Genomic DNA, 24,406 nt, shown 5'->3' with positions numbered 1-24,406 from the left:
CAGCCCCTCCCGCACCCTCCCTTCTCCGAGGCACCAAGGGCCGCTGCCGCCTGGTGCAAGCGGCCATCGAGGTGCCCCCTCCTTTGCCCCCGCAGCCTGAGGGCGAGGCGGGCTGAGCCGCCGTCCTCCCCTCAGCCGCCTTCCTCCCCCTCAGCCATACCCCTCGGCTGCTGCTACAAAACCAGGGAGCGCCGGGCGCTCCAGTGGAATTCCAAGGGTTTTTGAAGCCCCGCAGGCTGAACGATGGTGCTCGGCCGAAGGAGGTGGCCTGCGTGCTGCTGAAGGGTTTGTAGCGTGACAGGATCACCATCATCACCCGCATTCTGCCTCACAGGCGGGGATCACCCTGGGTCTGGGGCCGAGCCTTGTGCCTCATGAATTCAGCTACTCAAGGTCTCTGGAGGCGAGGAGGTTTCCCCTTGGTTGTGTTGCTCTGCCACTGACCTGTCCCACAGCAGGACTCGTATCTACGGCAGAGATGCATTCAAGGCACTAAATGGCTTTTGCCATTATTAGATGCCTTTATCAGCTTTGCTTTGGCATTTAATCAGCCACAACAGCTGTGTGTTGCCTCATAAACTCCTCTGCAGCAAACATTATCCTTTAATTAATCCCTGAAAATTACAAAGGCTGATGAGGTAACCTGGTTTTGACACCACCCAATTAAGCTTAGGAGAGTTTGTTGCTGTTTTCATTGAGCTTTTAGACAGTTGTCAGCTGGTCTAGGCAGAGAGCTTGTTAGGGCAGGTAGGGGCCATGCAGCAGCACGGCACAGGCAACTGGTACCAGCCAAATCCCTGAGTTCTGAGGATTATGCACAGCTGGGAAACCTGGGAGATGAATAAAAGTTAAACCCTAATTTAACTCACATTAAAATTGGAAGGGCAATCTGAACAGTGTGTGGCTTCAGAACTGAATGATGTTACAGTCTTATTAAAAGATTGGAGACAGCTGCTAATTAGGAGTATTTGAAGCTGAGGACACAATAATGAGTGGATCTCTTGCATGCTGGAGGATTTCAGATGCATGCTTGGTTTATCGTAACTTTTTGTACATCAGCACTTTGAGAAGTTCAAAGCAGTTGAAAAGCATGAAGATGTGTCTATGACTAGAACAACTCAATACCTTAAGATATCCACTAGAATGTTTTGTACTGTGGATACAAGGTTTTTTACATTATGGACACCACATTTTTCTGCTTCCACAAACCCCAACCCATACTTCCACCAGAATCAGACGTTAGTTTTAAACAGAAGCAGTTCACAAAATAACAAAGACGTTAGGCATCATGTTTTCAGACTCTGTTCTGGTCACATGAGGGCTAGAATTGTAGCTGGAAATTCAAGGCTTTTGTGTAAGCTTGTTGATTCTAGCAGAGAGCTTTGCCAGGGAAGAGGGGAGCAAGAAATACTCCCCTAAATATCTGGGAGTTGGCAATGCTGAGTCCTACCTCATTACTTCCCATGGATGACTGATAAAAATTCTTGTGGATTTGCCATTGCCTACTCGGAAACATGATATCAGGAAAGAAGTTTTTTTCATATATTTATCCAGATTAGTTACTGAGTTGCAAAAATGTGTTGGGATTGTGTAATCAGCCAGTGCTCTGCAGACCTACAGCAAATATTTCATGAACTGTGAATCGTGTTTTAGGAAATACCTAGCAATGCAGGGTGTAGAGTTTGTAGTTAAGGAAGTATAAATTTGATAGAGCATACAAAGTGCAAGAAGGGAGGTTGCTCCAGAAATCGTTGCAACACATTTCCCCATCAGCATTTAAAGTTTCAAAAGCAAATTCTGAAAGAGAAAAAAAAAAAAAAATTATTGTGTTTGAGAAATGGGAAAAGAGAAAGAGAAAAGTGAAAAAAAATGTTGTCTTCCACGTCTCTTAAGGTTTTTTGTTTTTCTTCATCACTGGAAGAAAAGAAAAAAACCAAAACCTCAAAAAAACCTTGCCCTTGCTGTAATGCTAGCTCACAGCTGCTAGGGAATTTACATCTCCTGTGACAGGTGTTAATCATGGTGAGACTAAAGAGCAGTTCCACTTCAATGACTCTTTGTATGTGTTAGTAGGTGGTAGCATAGTCAGGACTCAAATTATAAGAGATTATGTTTTCAGAGATGTATTGAAAACTCCAACCCAGTAATTATGTTTTCCAGTGTAGTCCATTTGTGCTGCATTACTGCTGGAGACATTCTACATTGCTTAAGTGATCTGTTCTTGCTGTCTGAGATTCTGAAACATGGGGGGGGGGGGGGGGGGGAGGGAATGGTGTAGGTGGGTCCTGTTAAAATAAAACTTTGGAAGCTAGAAAGTTAAGACTTTACATCCCAGAAGGAGGCACGGTGATACAGATTTATGCAGAGGGGTGGTACAATTATCAGCTTCCTATGTTGAGGGGTGTCCTGGTTTTGGCTGGGATAGAGTACATTTTCTTCCTACTAGCTGGTACAGTGCTGTGTTTTGGATTTTGTGTGAGAATAATGTTGATAACACACTGATGTTTTAGTTGTTGCTAAGTAGCACGTTACCCTAAGTCAAGGACTTTTCCATGCTCTGCCAGTGAGGAGGTGCACAAGATGTGGGGAGGGAGCACAGCCCGGACAGCTGACCCAAACTAGCCAAAGGGATGTTCCATACCATAGAACATCATGCTCAGTATATAAACTTGGAGGAGCTGGCTGGGAGGGACCAGTTGCTGCTCGGAGACTGGCTGGGCATCACTCAGTGGGTGGTGAGCAGTTTTATGCATCACTTCTTTTTCTTTGGGTTTTATTTCTCTCTGTCTTTTTGTTATCTCCCTTTTTGTTATTATTATATTTTACTTTATTTCAATTATTTAACTGTTCTTATCTCAGCCTATGGGGTTTACGCTTTTCTGATTTTCCTCTTCATCACAGTGCAGGGGGCTGGGGGAAGCAGTGAGTGGTTGTGTGGTACTTAGTCGCCAGCTGGGGTTAAACTACAACAAGCAGAAGTGGAGGGCAGAGCGATCCAAGGCTTGGGGAGAGCAGGTCTCCACAATGGTGAGTACAGCAACAGTTCAGTTCAGTTAGTTTGGTCCCAGGAATAAATACACGGGCAGTTTTACATATCCCATAATGAAGTAGCCCACAGCTTATTGAAGTGAAAAGAATAATACTGAAAAACAGCAGTGGGACTTCAGGGAGTTTGTTGGGAGTTAAAGTGGGCAAGCAAGTTACTCAGTTCTAATTCAAGACACAGCTAAACAAAGCGTGATAGTGAGTCTGGAACAGCCATGTTTACCACTCACAGGGATCTTGCCCTTTGACTAGAGATGAGGGCAGAAGTCCAAACCTGTGAGCTAACCTCAACTAGGAAATCCCAACGGAGCTCCCTCATTACACTAACATTGGTGTTTCTAGGCATCTAATTTCAGTTCCCTTATATCACTAACTTTTCCTTTCTGAGCACTTTGGTATTTTTGTCTCACCTAAACCAAAGCTGGATTCAGAAATAAGTGCTCCTTTCCCTGGTTGCATAATAAGGCACAAATACCTGGTAACAGCTGCTCTCCCTTTCTCTTAGAGCACAGCTGGAGCCGGGGGGAAATGGCAGTGCTGGTCCTTCTATATTTCACAAGAGTGCTTGTTCAGCAGTGTTAGTGTAAAGATATGCAACCCACTATGCTATGAGTGGATCTGTGTGAGATTCCTTTCTACCCTGAAACTGCCACAATACAAAACAAATCAAGTATCATAAGGAGCAAAGAGTGTGATAGCGAGCATGAAAGGCTATCGGGCTGCTCTCTGTAGTCTGGCATTTTATGTGCCTCCATGGGAGAGGTCATGGGAGAGATACCCCTCATCACAGACTATTTTGTTTATGCATGTCAAGCCAAACTTCTTTTGGCTAAAATGCAAAAAAAGCCCTGGTAATGTAGCTGCTAGTTACTTAGAGTTACCTGCAAAATCTTCTCTTGACTGTCTAGTGGATACAGAAACAAAACAAACAGAAGGGAGTTTGTTTTCCCCAAATTACGTCATATTACTCAAATATATATTAAGCTTCTTTTCAGTGAAAATTAAGACTATCCCTGTTGTTTCAAAAGGATGACAGCATCCTATCCAGTGGGCCAAAGAAAGAATGCACTCTTACAGCAATTTGGCCTGCAGTGAGGAAATCAGCCTTGTTAGCTCTGCTTCTAAGAATAAAGCAAAATAAAAAAAGTTAATGCAGGGGTCAGATTTGCATCCTTTAGAATGTAATTCATCAAACGCACTAATAAGAACACCACTTTGTTATAATTTCTTAAAGTGAGTGGTTGGATCAGAGGAACTTGAAGAATAGGAACAAGCTCACCATATTGACCCTAGGGCTTGGCAAGGTCAAGACAAGCTGAGAGCAACTTGAACGGTCTTCTGCATCGCTGAACCCCAGCCTTGCCCCACCATAACATCTCTTATGAGCAGGAAGCTGAAGGTAAAGTCTCTTTGTGCGTGTCACCACTGGGGGGGGATTATCTCCTACAGCTCTACCAACAGTGCAGTGCAGGGGGCAGACAAAGGCGATACTATTATTCACGCTTTATTTGCCACGAACAATGCATTTTAATCTGCCTATCAGAAATCAAGCCAGATTGAGTCATAACTGTTGCGAACTTGGATGCCTGAATTGTTCCTAATGTCTGAGCAAGTCTTTTCTTCCTGCTTCTGCCAATCTGATTTGCAATCCAAAGAGGTTTGTAGTGTTAAATAAGTACAATGAGTAGGTTTTGACTAATTCAGTCTCAGTTGAAAATGAGTGTGTACGTAATGGGATATTTCTGAGAAGATGCCTCTTGTATTGTGCTTTTCTGAGTGCACGGTTTGTTTGAATGCTGCCATAGTCTTTACTGGACATCATAGCCTTGTCTTTGAAGTATTGACCTAATAAAATTAAGTGCTGGGGGTAAGGAGCCAGTTAAATGTGAAACAAGCATAATCTCTCTACCCAACCCGGTCCCTCCAAACAGGAATCAGACATTCAACCTTGGTTCTTTACACAGTGGGAAAGAACCAGCAATTAAAGCATCTTAAATCCTTGTTAAGTGTCAGAATTAATAGGCACCAATAAGTGTTTCCTACAGTGGAGACAGAGGCAGAAACAGATCATCACTGATTAGCTTTTTCTTTTGAAAAAAAGGATGAGTTTATTTATCATTGCAAGCGAGACCAGCATGTTCATGACTTGCTGTATGATTTCAGAGAAGTCACTTATTTTCAGTTCTTCTGTTCCTTATGTGTGCTCTGTTTGTTTTGCCTATTTGGACTGAAGGCACTTCAGGACAGAATCTATGTCTCTGCTTTATATAATGCCAGGCCCAACAAAGCTCTGCTTTACTTTGAGGCCTTTAGGCGCTGGTGAAACACAAATGCTTTCAAAGACAATTAGCAACACTGGCTTTGAATGGGAAGTCATAGCCTGGCCTGAGGAGGAGGAGTTTTTACTGCCCTTCCCAATCTGCTGATTACTGTTTTCTTGGAAAGGAGGAAACTGGGAATTTTTGCAAACATGAACATTCAAAATGCTTGCATAGTTGTGGCAGACTCTGAAGGAGGTGGATTGTGAGTGGTTAGATTGCATTTGCCTGAAAATCTAATTAGCTTTGTTGATACCTGTATGCTTTAATAACACCCAAAGCCCAGGAGAGGTTTAGTAAAAATTAAAGAACTCCCTGTCCTAAGCAGATGCTCATGATTACTTATCAAATTTAACCATCAAGTGCCCCAAGGGAGAGGAGCTTGACAAATGTGGTAATATTTAGGCTGTTAAACCAACAGGCAAATAAATTGAAATAGGGTTTAATTTGAAGTATATAAGCCTTCCATTCCTTCCTTTATTTTGTTTTTTTATTTTTATCACAATAGCACCTGAGAGTCCCAGGTAGCGTAAAGAGCAAGGCAATGTACAAACCCTACCACAGAAAAGCCATTGTTCCTCCCAAGAGCAGCTGGTCTCAGGGCACAGTGAGAGGGGCAGATTAAATTGTTTAAGAGGTGCCTGGTTTATAACCTTTTTCTCTCCAGAAGTTCTTGTCATGTCAGTTCTGCCAGTTGATCTACTTTTTAAATTTATTTATTACCTTTTTTTGGTAGTCAGATTGCATTCTGTAGTAATTAGATGAAGAGCTGAGATGGGTGGAACTCTGGCAGGGTTGTACGGTTGAGTATCCAGTGAGCAGAAACCTCTTAACCATGATCAGCAGCAGAGGACACTGCAAGTGAACATGCACTGATTAAGTCAGCCCTGATCTCAGGGGCATGGAAAATAAGTGCAGTCAAAAATTCCTTCTCACTGATTTGGTGCCAGGCTGTGATGAGGAGCACATGCGAAGATAGTAACTGCTGAAGTTACTCTGGCCTTTAATTTCTTTGTTTTAAAAGCTAAAGGGAGTCCTACCAAAATTATTTTAAATAACAGAGGGACTGACGTAATCATAGAAAGACACGTTTCAGTACAGGTAGAGTATATACAGTTTGCTTTACCCCACTTCTGGTGTACAAGGAGCTTTTAATGTAGGTAGTGTCACTAACTATTGCTCAGAATCAACACGAACGTTGTGGCATGCGTATTTTCACTCGGAAGATTTGTGGCTGCCAAAATGTCCTCTGTAATCAGAGGAAATATTTCTATCATGGCAGTGGTCCAGGTTTAGATAGTCTGGTAGTATCGTCATGGTGGGCTGTTCTAATTCACCTTCTGTTTTACTAACATGCATTCCTATTAATTGTAATTATTTTAGAAATAGTACTGGGTCATTAAAGCTCCTGATCCTCAAGGCAGGTTCATTGCTCACATGCCTACAGTGTATAGAGATGGAGGTAATATCTCAGAAATCCAGTAAATTAGATGCATCTTTATAGGCTGTTAGATCCATGTTAGATGGAGAATCCTGAACCTGCCGCGTCAAGGGCAGCTACATGCTTTCAGATTGCACTGCTGGGCAGTGCAGCTTCGCTAGAGCTAACTCTCAGGAGGGGGTATGGACAGCAGCACACCTGAGGTCTTGCTCTTTAGCATATGGGAATGTCACTTGGAATTCACACTTGTGTGTCCTTAAAGTCATCTTTTTTTTTTCTTTTTTTCTTTCTTTCTTCCTAAACATGTCGGTATAGATGAAGCTCTTCTTATGAACTGTGAGAAAAGATGGAGAGTGCAGCTTCTGGCTTGGTGGTGTGAAGCGCAAGTGTGCAATGGAGGCCTACAAAAGCACTCGCTCTTTGGATTTTGGTACTGTTCAGCAGGTGCCACATACCGACCTACCCTGCTTTGCCAGGATGGGCAATTCTGGGTCTGTGCAGAGGCAGCTTTAGGCAACTTAGCCAGAGAGTTTGGACAGCTTCAAGGTTATGCAGCAGCTGAGTAGGAGTTTTCAGGAACAGTTTTGGACTTTAACTTTTAATTACATCCTTTTTTATTTTTTTTTTCAGTTTGCCCCTATAGTGCAATTTGATTAAGGAAGTACTAAAGGTTTTCCACACCAACAATTTCACCTTCAAAGGCTTTTGCAGCTGTGACCTCAGACGCTGTCTCTGTTTCACTTATTTCTCCTCTACTGACAGAAGGAGGAATTCATGCTCGCTGTTCATAAATAGGATCATGGCAGAGAACATCCTGACTCTATGTGCAGTCTCTCTGCCTGCAGGCTGTCTGCTTGATCTGCCAACCCTGAATTTTCACCTACCCACCTGATCTGGAAAGGGGCGGATATTAAGATTTTTCTCTGAAATGAACTGCCGAATTAACAACTGTCTCTTCTAAGAGCCATAAATGGAAATGAAAGGCTAATCCCTTGTGCTGTGGTGCTTAGCCCTGAATTATGTGGCAGGCACTCGTAAGTGATGCATACAATATTCTTAGAAACCATTTTGATGATGTGTCACTATATCAGCCAGGAGCAAATGCAGATGAAAGGCTCAACAGGTAATGAACCAGACAAATTCCCTTCAGTCTGAAGTCCATGTTCTCATTCAGGAGTTAGATTTGAAATCTGCTTGTCCTGGGTGTCATCAGAGTATGTTGTGAAAGCGTGGACACAGATGTCCAGAAAACCTGAAAGGATTGCTGGCCAGCTCTTGGTTTTTTACAGGTTACAACCGGCTTTGATGTGCTGCAAATACACCTACATGATCTGTGTCCAGGCTGACAAATGTCTAGTTCGATGTTCAGCACTAGTTCCTTCACAGCCTTTCAGTCAAGGGCTTCAGTTATGTATTAATGGTACAGGTCTTTGTGCAGGTTCAACAGCAGAAATATCGGTACATACAGGGGTAGGGAATATTTTGGCTCACCATTGGCCCCAATTCGGCAAGTACTTCAGTGTGTATATAATTTTAAGCACGTAAGTAATTCCAGTCAGTCAGTCAGTCTTGTGTTTGAAAGTGCATTGCTTGACTAGGGAATTTCTGATTCTTACAGCTGTTCGGATCTTGGCTCCTACCAGTCTTCCTCCAAATTTAAGAGCACTTCTGCTTTACTCTCTTGTGGTAGAAAAGTGGTAGCCCGCTTTGCTCTGTCAGCACAGATAGCAAATCTGCTTTAGCTACCGTCCTGTGAGGATCTATCGTGTATGCATTGGACAGACAACTTGATGGAAGTAAACACCCTATGGTTAACTCTGAGAGACTAAGTAATACAATATTGCTAAAGCTGATACTCCTTAGCTAGGTTGCATGAAAGTGCAACCTAGACAATTGGCAAAAATTTTAACAAGCTTTTATAAAGTTGGGCATTTATTCCACAAAGTTCAGAAGTTTACAGAGCCTAAATAGGGCAGTACAGAGCAAGAACCAAGAGACATGTTAGAAATGGAATTGCTTTTGCAACTAGGATTGGGGAAAAAAATGTATAAGCTCTTCTGAACTAATTGAACTAGAACATGAAGCTACATCAGTTCCATGCTGTACATGAGATCAATATTGTTCAGGCTGTAAAGGAGAAGATACAGCAGCTTAACTCCTCGGGAAGAGGGAGGACTGTTTGGGACATTTGGAGGTAAGGGAAATGTATTGAAATATGTGGTGCTATTCCTTGTCCTTTTTTTTTTTTTTTTTTTTTTAAAAAAATACATCCTTCACTTTATTGCACCCTAACCTACATGAATGAGAGTGTTTCTCCTTTTCCCTGGACAGTGATGCATTGGATCTTTTTTTTGTACTCACTTGTACTAGGAAATATCTCCAAGCCATCTGCCACTTTGACCCTGGCTGTGGAAGAATCAACCTGTAACAGGGAGAGAACTGCCTTACAGTGCAGGCCTTTCCCTTCTTTGTGACCATCCTCCCCTTGAAGAGCAGACTGTCCAGCCTGGCCCAGGTCAAAATGGGAGAGCGGCAAAAGCAGCAACAGACTTGTTCTTCCTGTGAGGCGGCACTTTTGCTGTTTATCAGTCAAGCCCATCAGGTAAACTTCCTTGCTATTCCATTAAATATGTGTTTAAGTCTTCCCTGTTTTCAAAACTGGTACTGCCTATACCGTTGAGGTTTTGGGACATAAACCTTTTTTACGAGAGCCTTGCTCAGTGCTAGGTTTTCCAGACCACAGATCATGCATTCCACTGCTGTACACATCCATCAAACCCTTTCTCATCTCCTGGGACTTCTGAGATATTTCAGCAAAATTCTCCTATGGAGCAAGTTGTCTCATAGTTGCCAAAATAAGATTTCTTTTGCCTACTGCTTAAGCATTTGGGACTGGCAACTCTCTGAGTTGGAATGTGGAATTCCAAGTGTTGTTGGCCGATCAGGACAGGTAGTTCCTAAGCTCCTGCAGTACTGCCTGGGCCTTTCAGTTACCTGCAACTATAGAGGGCAACTTCACATCAGAGGTGGTCTGGCTAGATGAGCACATTGTAGCCTTGGGCACTAGCCTCCCCACTACATCCTAGTTGACTTGCACATTTTCAGCTCTTCCTTCAGGCAGTGGGAAATGCCACAAGTAGCTGGAGAGTTCCGTAGGCTGTAGCTAGTGTCTTCTCTGTCAGAAAATCCACAGCTGTCCCCAGGTGCAGCCCAAATATCTCCAAGCAAAGCAGCAAGAAATAGGGTGCAGTTAAGGATTTCATGGCTTCTATAGAATAAATGGTAGCTCTGTGGGTTGCATCAGACAGCACAGCCTGATATCGTTCTTTCCTCAGCTGTGCAGTCCTGCAGTTAAGGCTTCTGTTCATACTTCAGTGTGAAGATGATTTGAGGAGAGGTGTGTGTAATTATGGCTGGGACTGTGCTTGTGGGGAGAGATGGGACTGGCAGAGAGGTGATACCAGTCCCCTTCTGATGCTTCAGAAGGGATATCGTGTTCTTCGGATCCAGAGAGAAGCAGCGTCTTCACCAATTGCCTTGTCCCACTGCCAGGATGAGGCTTTAACAAGTCAGTGGCTTGGTAATAGGAGTGGCAGAAGGACCCCAGGAGTCCAAGCAGGTGGTGCAGCTGGTGATGACAGGCTCAGTCTGTTGGAACAGGATGTGTGCCGGAGATAGCCAGGGACAACTCATTTTAGCAGGAGCTGGGCAGATGCGCCGTCACATGGGCCCTGGCTCAGCTGTACAGCCCGAGCTTTAGGAAGCTGAGAGGGCAAAGTTTTCAGAACTTGCATATTGCAGCTGAGTGACTCTACAGCACAGTGACTCCCTTTCCTGGGGCTGGCAGGTTGTGCTCACAGTCCTGTTTCTGCAAGGATCACAAAATGGAGGACAACTCCCCCACCCCCCCCCACCCCCAAATTTCTAATCTGACAGCGTATTTGGAATTGCCTCAGGAATTGGGCAAATATTCAGTGTGAGTATTTGATACGAAGTGTTCACTTCTGGCTAATGCTATTTGTTACATCCCTCCTTCAGAGCACGAATTAAGAGGACTGATGGAAAGGCGCTGCCATTTGCTGACTCTGCATTAGCTCCTGCAGCATTTTGAATGCAGCTTAATTCCCCCGTGAAAAGAACTGACACAACCGATCTCCATGAACTCTTCACACTTGACAGAAACACAAGTGAAGACGTTGACCCATAATAATTAGGAAATTGGGATCAAAAGCAGGCAGGATTAGCCCAAACTGTTTTATTCAGAGGCAATACTGCAGCTTATAATATACAACTTAATTATTAGAGAACAGAATTTCTGCAAGTGAAGGCAGTTTCCGTGGTGGAAAAGCTGCTATAAATATAGTTGTACATTCTGCTCGAATTAGGTTAGGAGAGCATGAGCTTGAATAGTGTTTAAAAGAGCAAAAGGAGAATCTCATGTAGTGTTGTCCTATTTCTGGTGTCACTCTTGAGTGGAAAGGCTATTACCACCCATCTGGCCTCATACACCATTCAGAAACAAGAAATCAAGAACAAGACAGAAATTATGTTCCTTAAAATCCTTTTTCAAAAGAAATTGTTGTCTACTTCAGAGCAGTGGCAGGCATCTGCAGTTCAGGGCCACTGTTGCTCTGCCAAAGGCATACTGAAATGTTTTCTATGAACAGTCCTTTTTTATGTCTCAGATACTGTGTGAACAAAAGGCTAAACTGCAGGAGAGATTCATCCTCCCTGCCACTTTGCTGCTTTTCCTCTTAATTTATACACTTACTCTACACACGTACACTCTGTACAGTGGAGCCCAGACTCGCAGGATGGATGTGAATTTAAGATTTAGAGGGTTCCATCTGTTAGTCTGATAAATGCAGAGGATTCCACATATCCTGGCATTTGTTTTCCTTTTTCTTTGTCTCATAACACCTAGCTTCACTGAGGATTAGCTATCAACAGCCGTTGCACAGCAGTGAGTTTGATACAAGAGTTACTGAGTTATATAATAGTGTAAAAGATTTGCAGACTCAGCAAGTCATACCACCTCATGACTAGGGGGTTTTTTTTGGCCTTCTGGCTCTATAGTCTATATTAAACCCTTTTCAGGGCAGTGATTGAAGTAGTATTACTGATGGAGTTTTAGCACTGAAATTTCCTGGTACCTTAGGGATTTCTCCAGAACAAAACATTACCAAATTGCTGGCTGATCATTGGAAAAATGTGTCCCAGCATCACAACTGTGGACTTCTACTTTGTTTTAATCAGAGAGAGAGAGAGAGAGACCATTACAGATTGTTATATTTATATCCTATGTGCTGTGGGGGTAGTGCTTTCGTTATGTAGCTGTAAGGTAATGGTAATTCTCTGCCTCCCAACTCTCTTGACAGAAAAGTGCTAGAACATTCTAGCTCCAGATTTGGGTGGGGTTTTTTCCTTTTTAGGGCTCTGTGTGTGTTGCATTATCACTTGTTTTCTGTTTTACCTCGTAGGATGCAGGTTTTTCAGAACTTTGAGGCTTTACTCTCATTTTCCTCTGTGTGGCAAGTCTGTCTTTTTTCAGTGCTTGTTGGAGTATATATTTTCTGCTGTGGTCAAGCATCAATATTTAGCATCTTTGAATAGAACAACATAAGCACCTAGTGTAAACATTTCAGCAGGTAAAAAAATTTCAACTCAGAAGAGGGAAAAAAGGGTCAAGGTCACAAAGCCAAATCCACAAAGTCATGTAGATGGTGTGAATTTGAGTATCGCTGTGTCTATTTGTTTAACTCGTGGTGGCCAGAGCATAATCCGTGTCTTAAGTTAGGCACCTGTACAGTAAATGTGATCTAGAGATACCCAAGGTGCTTTTCATGCTCATGACAGTAGAGTTAGCTTGTGTTACACTGCCTGACGCTGGAGGAAGCCTTCTGCTTTCTGTTGTTCCACTTTACATTAAACAAATCAAGACTCCCTGGGTTAAGAGGGTGAGAGCAAAGGAATCACTAACTGAAAGGTTTGGGCACCCACTGGGAAGGGAGGAGCTTTTGGTTCTGGTTTCTGCCCTCCTTCTGAGTTTTATGTTTTAATGGGTATCAAATGCTTCTGCTGATTTCTGCCAAAACGACTGAAATTTTTCTAGATAAAACATTAATTAAAATGGAGATAAAATGGACTGCTTAACCTTTCCCCATTCCTCCTCGCCTCACCTCACCTTTGCTAGTGTGCACTTGCAGGTCATTAGGTTCAATTAAGTAAGTTCATCAGTGGTTAGAAAATAATGACTAGTCATTTCCTCAGCTAGAACATGTTTAGATAGACTGTAATGTAAAAAAGTAACCAGACTAACAATGTTTTGTCTAAAGCTGGAGCCAGTGAGAACTAGGTGAAAGTTGAAACGTTTTCTGGTGAAGTAGTATCCCACTGAAGTCTGTAAGACAGAATTCTGTCTTCAAATTAGCGGGAACAATATTCTATCCCTTATCTTTTATGTGGCGTTCTTCTGGCCTGTGATATTGCATAGCATTTTGATTAGCAAGTGATTTCCCATCAATGTGTTCAGCATATAAGGAGCTTGTTATATAGATGTAACTTTTTGGTTGTTTGTTGCCTAAAGGTATTTATGTTTTGTAACATATGTAGCAAGTTCTTAAGTGGGGATGAAATGTTTTTGTTTGTGTTCACTCATGGTTGATATTTTCCTTTTGTCATTGCAAGCAGCAGGTGAAGTGATGAAATGTACATGCTCAGTAGCAAAACTGCAGTTCTGAGCTCTGCCAAATTATACAACGGGTAGTGATCAGGGGGGGAAAGCAAACAAACAACCCACAACCTAGAATGTGTGTTGTGTTAACGTTGTCTTTTAAGTGAGAATCCAGTTAGTTGCCTTCTGGAGTAAATTGTAACTACTCTGAATTGTACCCCTCCCAAATGAGTGCTTTGGACAGAATCCTCCCCAATGTGCAGCATCGTCTCACTAACGTTCCCCTGTTACTTTGGTGCTCTGTGACAGGTTAAACCTTGTGGAAATGAAACAAAGAAATGTTACCGTTGCTTGTCATCCTTTCATAAACTGGTGACAATTTATGAAATTGGAGGAAAGCCTGAACAATAGCATGCAAGTCTAGTCAGGAGTAAGGAAAGCAGAGGCAGAATGCATAGCAGGAAACCTGTGGTGCGTGTGTATGCTGGGTTTCTGTGATGTGGGCTCTGACCACAGTATGCACAAGGCACAGCTGGAGGGATCAGTTACATGATGAACAAGATTTTGCTCATCTCTTAGAACTTTGTGAGTTTTTTATCTGACTCGGACCATGCTCTGTAGTCTGACAATGAGATTAGAGGCCTTTTTGTAACTTTGAAAGGCAACGATCTTGGAGGAAAGCTGAGATTTTTATCTCTGCCATGAGTTTTGGCAATGTTTTGCAGAATCATCTTGCATATGAATTTTACCAGCTCTCTCACTCTTTCAAACTTTTATTTCAATGGGTCTGTAGTACATGTTGAAGCTGGCAAGGAAGTCAAGAAGGCGTATTGGAGAGCCCTGTGTTGTTACATGTAATTTTATGGACAACCATTTTAATTATTTACCTTAGTGATGATGCTCATGCTGTTGCAGAGACCATTTTTCTTCACTTGGTAGAGACCAAAGTATATGTCACTAAATGAGTATTTGCAACAACCATGAGCAAAAAGGCTTAGTCCTTGCTCTACAGTGCAGGAATGTTGGAAGAAGAAAATAATCAAAATTTTTAAAAACCCCAGTGTTTTAACCACTCGGGCTGTTGGATAGAGAAAGAGAAATACACTTCTGTTCTCTTTTATGTAAAACTTGGTCTGATAAATATGTTTGCAAGTGTATTCTGTGTTTAGGCCTGCAGGTGAAAAAATCAAACAGGGAAGTACCCTGAGAATCTAAGTAGAGCTTGGGTTGCTGAACAATTCAGAAGTATTAAGACACAAGCAGTTTTACATATTCCTGTTCACAAAAGCACAGGCCCAACAATGCTAGGCAGCAGCTCAGAGGGCTTTTTAGGAAGTTGTTAGTAGCAAATAAATACCACTCAAGCACCTAGAAGTAGCAAATGGATGAATGCCTAGTTTTACTGGTTCGACCCCAAGGCCCCACCGTGCTAGCCAAGTGGTGGTTGACATGGCCACACCGGGAAGCTGCTGTGCTGAGTGAGGCAGCGTGAGCTCTGTCCTGCTGCCAAGGGGCTGCCATATGACTTTATACTTGCTGATATTTTATTTCTCCTTCCAAAACAGGAAAAGGGGGAGATTTCTGGGCTTTTATCATGTTTCCTTCTCAAATTGCTCCAGGTACAGTTTGTCATCCTAAGATAAACTTTGCAAAATGTTGCTTGCCGCCAGGGAGAGAGAAAATTCATTTGAACAGGCGTAGTTTGTGTGTGCATCTGGTGTACGCAGCTTGATCCTGTGTTCATAACAGATTTGTGTGGTGTAAGGGCTTTGCAAGTAGCTAGTACTGTTTTCTATGAAAACAGGTTAAACGTGTTGCTTGTTTTAAAACCTGTTCTTGGTTGATGGCTAGGAGAGAATGCAGCAGTTCTCCGCGTGTGCTCACGCTGTTTAGTTTTTGCTAGATGTGAGGAAAGTAGATCATGACTTTAAAGAGCTAAACTGTGGCTGTTCTGCAGGTCTGTGTGAGGGGGTGACATGAGGTTCCTTGAGTACAAAAATGTTAAGCTTAGAAGTGTGCCTAAACAGGTTTAACGCACAAGTTTCAATAGTCACTGAGGTAGCTATTTTAGTTGAATTTAAGCCTAGCAAAAATAACATATACAAACCAGAAGCAAAAGAGGCCATGAAGCCTTTTTTACTTAAGCGCATTGGTTTAAGTTAGCGCAACCTTTGTCAGTATCAGTACCTTACAAGTGGCACGGTTTACTTTATCAGTAATGCAATGGAAGGATTGAGGATTAGAAGTTCCAGAGAGGCTGTGCTTCCTCCCACAGCTGGTCCCTGTAATAGAGGATGGGGATAAACCCAGACTGATTTTGTCCAGTGTACAGTGAGAAGCTACAACAAGTAGTTTAACATTCATTAATTGGAAGGTGTTTCCAAGAGCTCCCTTCTCAATTTAATTCTGAAGCAACCACAAGCCTACAAGTTCTCATACATTTATTTACTACTAGAGTTCCTATTACAGATCAGTCTTGTAAAACCATTTCTCCTGGAAGACCAGTCAGTAGACTGTTCTCCTGAGAGTTTATTCACTACCAGTTGGGAAACAAGTCCATGCCTGAGCATTCTCTTTCTTTTCTAGCATCCAGGGTTTCTTCTTCCATGTATTTGAGCTATTGCGCACGGTCATGTTGGGATAAACCAGCGTAACACAAACCACAGGGCACTGCACACTAAGGGAGCAGTACTTGGTCAGCACACATAACCTCATCGTAGTTCCCAAAGGGCGTTTAATTTCTAGCGCGATCCTAGGCAGTTCCTGTGTAAGTGGAACACATACATTGAAGTCAGCATGTAATTTCTAGTGCTGATAGTTTCAGCAGGGTTGTTGAGCTGCATTTATGTAGACACTGAAAGCAAGCAGTGACACAGAACATGCACTGTTCTTGTGGTCTTCACTTGCCCCGACACAGGAGTATTCACATTTTTTCAAGGAAGTATTCTGTAGTTCCAAACAGCTATATTGCTGATCTTTAATTGTCTCCTATTCTTGAAATAGAACCCATTAGAAACTAGCGTTGTAGTGCTTTTTTCTTTTTTAATTCATCAGTCAGATCTCTAGCCTGCAGTTCGTGTTAAACTGCTCATAAAAAAAGTGCAACGTAAGTTAGCCAGCAATTTTTCTTCAATTCAGAGAAAATAATTCAAGTTCCTTTTTTCAAGATACTTGATACTGCATTTCTATAGTATATGTTTTTTGTATTTGCCTTCAGCTTATCATAGTAAACACCTTCTCAAGGGTGGCTTTTCCATTTTAAAGAGAAACCGTAAGTGGACTATATACTTGTATTTTAAAATAACTAGAAAAGATAGTTTGTGTGCGTGTGAGTAAGGTATTTGCTTAGCTGTATCTAGTATAGAGAGTTTTCCAGTACAAGATTTGGGGGTTTTGTACCTAGTTTACATTCCCATAATGCATGTCCCAAGATTTCCTTAGTATGTGCAAAGGATGACAAATATCAGTACTTCATACAACTATATTTAATAAGTTATTACAGAAAAAAATAAAGTCCAGACTACAAAGTTTAAGCAATTGTAAGCAATAGCAGCATTGAGCTCCATGTTTAGTCACAGTACTGCAGTTCCATACAAGCATTAGTCCAAGCCAAAAAGGAAGAAGCCTTGTTAGAATTACTAGCAAAAACAATCTAAGAGAACATGTAATAAAAGATACAGTACATTTAAAATTAGTTGAAAAACAAGTACAGAGATCTTAGCTGTGAATACTCTAAAAGTTATGTCCATTATTCTGACAGTAAAATTACAAATATCTAATACTTTATACCCCAACAGAACTACATCCAGGAAAAAGAAAAAAAAAGAAAAGAAAAAAGAAGAGAGCCAAAATTATCTCTTATTAGCACCCTGGTTTTCTACTTACTCCTAAACTTTTTCTTACGTAAATTTGAGTGTGTCAGAATTATGTGGCCAATGTGATTTCTGACCAGCTACCCATTTGGGGTATAGAGTAGTCACTAACATGAATATAAAATACTCTGTGGTATGATAGAACACTATAGCAGCAGAGATTAAGAAGTTTGTCTGGTTTTAAAAAAAAAAGGAAGAAAGGAAGGAAAAGAAGAAGGGTTTAGCTGACATCATACAAACTAGCATAAAAGCAACTACATACAAGCCAGATTAAACAAAAGAGACATTTCTACAAATCTGTGACTAATCTTTCACTCATACCTTGCAAGTAGAGATGTCACAATACTGAAATAGTAACATGGGAGCTTTTCCCAGTTAAGCGCCTTTTTTTTTTTCTTTTTTTTTTTTTCTTTTTTTTACTACTCTAACAGATAGTGAAATCAGCAAAGTTATTTGCTAACTGCATATTTGCAATACAATTTGTTTTAGCCCATGCCTTGCTAGCAGGCTATAAAATACAAGCATGTAGGCAGAAATATAAGCATAAACTTTGTACCACTTAGCAGGAATTTTTTTTTCCCTCTTCATTCCTTAATCTCCTTTGTTTGCAATTTGCATACATTCCAACCAGTAGTACCTAATTTGAGTCTAAATTTTACTTCACTATTTGATCTAGTCTATACATTACTTACAGAACTGAACACACAGAGGATACACAATCAACAGACTCTGGACACATTTCTTTCTGCAAGTTACAGATGAGCCACTCTAACACTCTAGCGTAAGTTAGTCTAAAAGGTCATCGGTAACTTGTTGAAGTAATTGCTTTGTCTAGAGAAAGTCATTGTATGCCCTGTTTACGCAACACCAGTTTTAGTCTGGATTGTTTCAGGTGCCAGAACAGAGTCACTGGCTTCAGGAAGGGGTTTCTTCTGGCTGCATAGGGAAACAAAGGTGATGTACATGGAGGCGAAGTGAAAGGTGGTTTGATACTGGCACTTGGTACTGCCAATACAAAAGAAAAAAAGGACAAAGACACAAGAGAGGCAGAGAAGAACGGAGAAAGACAAAGAAGCTGAACAGATGTTCAGACGTGGTGGCAATATGGGTTACTGCATTGCTACCAGGAAATGGACGTACATTATTTTGCATTAACTAGGCAGCTACCAACGCCGTGTGGTAACTTCATTAGAAAATGATGTGGGTACCTACAAGTCTGCTCCATGCTGCCACTGATAAACATATGCAGGAAGGAAGTTGTGCAGGAAGGGGTCAATTTGATTAAATAAATAACACGGTGGCAAAATAGAATGAAGAATATATATTTTAGGAGGTTCAATCTAAGACTACTGAAAAGAGCTTATCGAGTTCATGATGAGAAAAGTAACGGAGCATTATGCTGAATGGGCAGGGTCAAAAACCCATTGTTTCGATAGATTTAGTTCCTTATAACGGCAATAGTATTTTATCAACACTGGTGGTGTATAAATCTAGACAGCGAACTGGTACTGTGACATCCCTATTATCTCCCTAAATCATTTTGATAAAGGAAAAGGCTTTTCAAAGTATCACATTTTTTCTGCTTCATTCTGTCATTTTATTGCCCAATTCTTTGTTACAATTTTCCAATCACTTTACATAACCAACCATTTTCATCATTGCCACACTATTGTAAACCACATCAGCAAGTTAATACATAAAGCTTTGCATTTCAAAAAACTAGACACTTTAGTAACAATATTACAAAGATTTTAGCTTCAAAAATAACTGAAAATGAAAAAAATAAACTTTTAAAGAATTAGCATCATAAAATTAATTTATTCCAAGTAAAAATACAAAATAATATTAATGACATTGACCAGATATGAAAGTCTCTCCCAGAAACAACTATATTAATGGTTGAGAAAGCACTCCTTAAAGAAAATACGAAATAAAAATGAAAAATATGTAAATATGTTTAATTTTTTTCTTAGCAAAAAATCTTTCTAAAAATAACAATGAAAATTTGTCTCAGTACAAAGGCTACATTACTATTGAAAAAATACCAGCATGAAGAAAAGGTACATATTTGACAGTAGAAAAATGATTTTAGTGAATCACAATGTCTAAAGTTTGCAATGAAAATAAATCTGCAATAAAGATTTATGCCTTTTTTCTTTTCATTTTTCTTTTTTTTTATACAAACAGTACAAACAGTATTGCACATAACAACAAATAGTCGAGGTTAGGTTAGCCTTCAAAAAAATCGACTAGTTCAAGTCTCACATCAGAAAAGGCCACAATAGGACCTGTTGTACCCAGGGGCTTCTTAGTCAAGTTGCAGTTCAGAACTCCATATTTTAAAAAATAACTTTTTTTTTTTTTGAAGGACCCTCTTTTAATATAACATATTAACAACTCAGGGGCACATTCATTTACAAAACAAAAGGGAGCATGTCATAATTTAATAAACTAAAAAAAGTTCTCTTTAAAAAAATACAAACAGAAGAACTCTCACAATTCTGGTCAGTCGTGCATAATCACACTTGATTATAAATATACAAATTAAGGGAAAATATTTTTTCACCTTCTATTCACAACTTTCAGCACCAAATGGAGTTTGTGTTTACACCTGTTCTTTATGATGATTTTGTTTTAGATTTAATCCATCATTATGCGATATTGTACATTTTCCAGCTTCTCTTTCTCTCTCTCTTTCTCTCTGGGGGTATTTTTCTACATGAAAGAGGGGTATTTCTTCAAAAAGGTTTACTTCTTTCACATAATTAGGTAGATTTCTGTAGGTTAGCTATGATCTTTAATATTACAGTTATAAAGCTCTAACTTCTTCATTTTCAAAAAAACTCAAATAAGCATGAAAAAAATAAAGTTACCCATCTGTTAAATCATTTTTCTTGCAGAATTAAATTAATATATATTTTTCTGAATAAACTTACTTAGAAAATATCATTTTCTTTCCTATATTTCAAAATTGAGGTATTGCAAAAGATCATGTCAGTCAGAAAGCATGCCTTTTTCTTTAAAAAAAATCATCAGCCGACTGTTGAAAACTGTCTAGATACAAAAAGTAGTGCATAACAAAATGTCTTGTACAGATGAAAAAAAAAACAGAAAAGACACCTGGGCTGGGAAAAGCAATATCACAAAAATGCCCAGAAGTAACTTCAAAAGGGATAATTATAATAAGCATTTTAAACCAGTAAAAAACTATTTTTTCTTTTTTTTTTTTTTTCCAAAAACAGAAAAAAAAATCCTTTCAAAGCCAATACTCGCAACTAAACATTGGGAAAAACAACTTACTAAATTAGACACAAACAAGGACATCACGACAAACAAAACCCAGAACATTTAAATCTACTATGCGGTGTCATATCCAGTCAGATTGTCCCCAGAACTGCAAAACCAAAGGAGGAAAAAGAAAAAAAAAAATAGTGTACATATTCTCACAATCATTAGTATACCAAGTGTGTTTATATTTATATGCTATCTGCAGCCCCATAGCTCATGCTAAAAAAATGTCCACTGTGTTAGCAGGTCTTAATTGTATTCAAGCTTCACAGGATACTTCCAGGGATTAGAGAGATAACGCCACATCCACAGAGCAGACATCTCATGTTACTTTTATATGCAGACATTTCTTTAGCACCACTTTTTCTCCTAACTTTCTTAAATGTGCCTAGTTTATTAGTTTGACAGACTATCTAATCGGTAGTGTGTGTGTACGCTAGCATGAGCTCTTTGGTTTTCCGGACAAGGTCTGCAGCTACCTAAATGATGCAAGCATTAGGAGAGAGATTGTAACTAAGAGCTCATTTCTGTTTATGTACCTGTTATGAACTGCCAAAAATGTGTTAATGTTGGATACAGAGGCTTTAACAGTTAAGTTTGATCACAGTACTAGACATAATCACTTTACTATATAAAATAAATTGCACGATATATAACAGAGCACCGCAAAGTACTTCATCTACCATCCACAAATTTGTTTTAAGAATATCCTACAGCTAGTTTTTATATTTGTTGTAATATAGGTCATTCTGTAATGGGCTGATCCTAATTTCAGAAGCATTACATTTACTGAGGCATGCCTTCCTCCAGTCAGTAATCAATTTTTTTTGTTACTGAGTATTTTGTAGCCTACGTAGATTCATGATTTGTGCATTGTGGGCAGGTTTTATATTAGACATATAAAATTTATTGCATGCAGCAACCTGATTAAGTAAACATGCAGTCAAAAAATATTGACCTTCCTTGGAAGCTTTTCTGTATGCTATACTGATCTCCTTTCAGCAGCCATCACTATTTTAATCACATATTCATTTTTTAATTGATACCCTAGCCTGAATAGAGTATTATGGTATTAGTAATACCATTTTAATAGCAGCAAAAGCTATTGCAGCATACATTTACATAACACTAAAAGACCTAAAAAAAAAAACAAAACTGAAAAAAACCCCAACAACCACAAAAAAACCCCAAAACAAACAAACAAACAAAACCCCTCAGCAAAACAAAAGAAAAAAGTCTGATCCAGCTTATGAGGTATCATCCTTACAAGTCAAAATGGAGAGCAACTAAAGGCTTATTTTCTTTAAGGGTTATTACTACTCTAAATGACCCAAACTAATGATTGCTGAATATCTGTTTAAGTTTTTGCTACATCTGCCACCTACTTGTGAATATTACCTTTGGTAAGTCATCTGCTAGGGGCAAGTCTAAATTTCTGAAAATAAGTGCATGCTCCAGTTTAAAAATAAAAATAATTATAATTATAATAAAAAAATCTTCATCACATACACATCAACCCAGTGAAGGCTGATGAGAATGGCAGTCTACATAATGTCACTAGTGACAAGTCTTGTGTAGGAAATTAAGGTACCAAGCAGATGTTTGTGTGAATCAAAGTGCAAAATCAGTACAGTTACACTCTGCCGGTTTGTATTATACTGGACACTGAGTTCAGTAATGTGACTGTAAATAATAATAATAATAGTAATAAAAAGACCCATATCTTCATTAAAGTCGAGGACGAATGCACAGATTTCCAGAACACTAAGCCCTGAGGCAGCACTCTCTTTTCACATGATTTAATCTACTCCAGGACTTGTTGCTGGGTGAGGCCTGGGGTTCAGCTCCAGCGGAACGGGACGTGGCGGGGCCGGTCACCTCCCTCCTTTACCAGTGGTTTGTGGAACTCCCGACCAGCACGAGAGTGTATGCTCGCCCAGCAGTATTCACAGTAATACTGCAAACAGGTAACATTGGCACAAAAGAATGGAGCAAATTTTCCACCACAGCGAGTGCCCTGGCATTCATCACACATCTGATCATCCAGCACATATGGCTTCACTTCCACCTGCACCAGGAACAAGAAAGAAGATTACATAGTTTTGTTAAGTATGAAGAGAAGGGACAATATTTTATTTTTTTTTACTCTACTGAAGATCTTCAACTAATGCTGGATTAACCCAAGGACATTGGTAGTTAAATTTTCATACCAACCACTTTACTTGTCAGAAAATCTCAAGAAAGAAGAGTGTGCTTCGATAACTCTTCAACATTTCTTGGAAAAGTTAGGTATGCGAAAGTACTAAGATGGAAGTACAGTAAAAATAGCATCTCCAAGGATTTCGCTGCTGTCTAAGAAACCTCCAGGAATGTAAATACAGTTGTAACAGGGGTGCGAGAGAGCAGCATTTAGGAAGAGAAATGATAAAGAACAAAATTGTATTTCTAAACCTCAGAGGTCCAGTGAATTTCCAAGGTGGTTTTTTTCCAGAGAGTTTTTTTGTTTCTTGATTTGTTTTTTGTGAATTGCAAAACGCAGGACCAGACGAATAAATGAAGAGAGGATTCAACTTAAGATTAAATGCACTTGTATTCAATAGCCTGCCTTACGCTGGCAAAAAATCACTGTCTAAAGACTTGTAGCTTTAGCAACGTAGTAAGATTTCCTAGTTGTTCCAGCTATGGCCATGCCATCAAACACAAACAGGCTGGAGAGCTGCTGACTTTTGTCCTGCACTCAGCTGTAAACATCTTGGGACCGGAATTATTTTCGTTTTTAAAGCACTTGTGCCAAACAGCGCTATTTTGATGCATGACTAGGCACTTGCGATAATACTCTTACGAAAGTTGACACCCTGTGAGTTCTCTCCTGTGTGCCTGTTCCTACGAATCAGGCCCACACATTTAAATTGAGTGTTTATTCATTCTGGGGAAATCATTAGTTTATGCATGTGTAATTCTTACGGTTCTATGATGCCATTTATAAAGTGGCTTACATACAGTCAGCTACACTAAAAGAGAGAAAAAATTGAAATATACATACTTTTATTATAAATAATTTTGCTGTAACTGCACAAGTGCTCGTCTGGCAAGATTTGTATATTGCAAGGAAAATCTGACTCCAGTAACTATGCTTACATACATGCAGTATTAGAGAAACACAGAATGAGATATTAAGTTGAAAAGCAAGAAGTGTATTATACAAAAAAGCTTTATGCTGAGTTTTACTTCAGTTTATCCTGATCACATTTCAACAAATGTTATTCATATGAATTACAGCTTGCATATTGAATTATATTTCTTGCCTATGGAACAGCTAGAACTGCGAAGTTCTAAATTAATTTTTTTTTTTTTAATTACACTGTACTGATAGCGTTGCATGGAGCAAGTCTGAATTAACTGCTGGTTTGCATATCAGGTGCCATACCACTAAAATTAAAAGCATCATGTAAAATAAAATAGCAGTGTCTCAAATGAAATTGGAAGAAAGTAGGTCCAATGGCCAGCACATCTCTAGATCCCCACCTACTCATATTTCCAAAGCATGAATTGTGAAGGTCTGAAACAGGTTCTTTCTCTCATTCCTTTTCCAGTTTTGGTTACTAGTGAAATAATTTTAAGATTGTATGCTGTACAGTTCAGGGATTTCAGTCTATTAGATTTAAAAACTTAACATTTAAGGACTGAATAAGAGACTTCATACTTCTTCAAACTCACAGATAGACCTATTTTAAAAACACATAAAAGATAATTAAGTAAGCTTAAATTA

At 39.9% G+C, this 24,406-nt stretch overlaps 1 protein-coding gene and 1 long non-coding RNA gene across 5 annotated transcripts in view; one reads left to right on the top strand and one right to left on the bottom strand.

Annotated features, from left to right (window-relative positions):
* The first annotated feature begins 2,682 nt into the window (after positions 1 to 2,682).
* LOC114012606 (uncharacterized) lies at positions 2,683 to 9,598 on the top strand. Its single transcript, XR_003555161.2, has 4 exons — positions 2,683 to 2,735; positions 4,280 to 4,444; positions 7,120 to 8,998; positions 9,175 to 9,598. It is a non-coding gene; the product is annotated as an uncharacterized LOC114012606 (long non-coding RNA).
* Positions 9,599 to 16,947: 7,349 nt separating this feature from the next.
* CPEB3 (cytoplasmic polyadenylation element binding protein 3) overlaps positions 16,948 to 24,406 on the bottom strand; it is a 92,552-nt gene continuing 85,093 nt past the window's right edge. For all 4 annotated transcript variants that reach the window (XM_055792412.1, XM_055792461.1, XM_027788899.2 and 1 more), the window contains one exon: positions 16,948 to 22,705. In XM_055792412.1, coding sequence (XP_055648387.1) covers positions 22,478 to 22,705 — 228 coding nt within the window. In that variant the 3' untranslated portion in view covers positions 16,948 to 22,477. The remainder of the gene's footprint in view (positions 22,706 to 24,406) is intronic.

The sequence above is a fragment of the Falco peregrinus genome, chromosome 1 (assembly GCF_023634155.1).
Source record: "Falco peregrinus isolate bFalPer1 chromosome 1, bFalPer1.pri, whole genome shotgun sequence".
Lineage (NCBI taxonomy): Eukaryota > Metazoa > Chordata > Aves > Falconiformes > Falconidae > Falco > Falco peregrinus.
The sequence above is the reverse complement of the archived record's forward strand: the minus strand, read 5'-3'. Positions and strand labels throughout refer to the sequence as shown.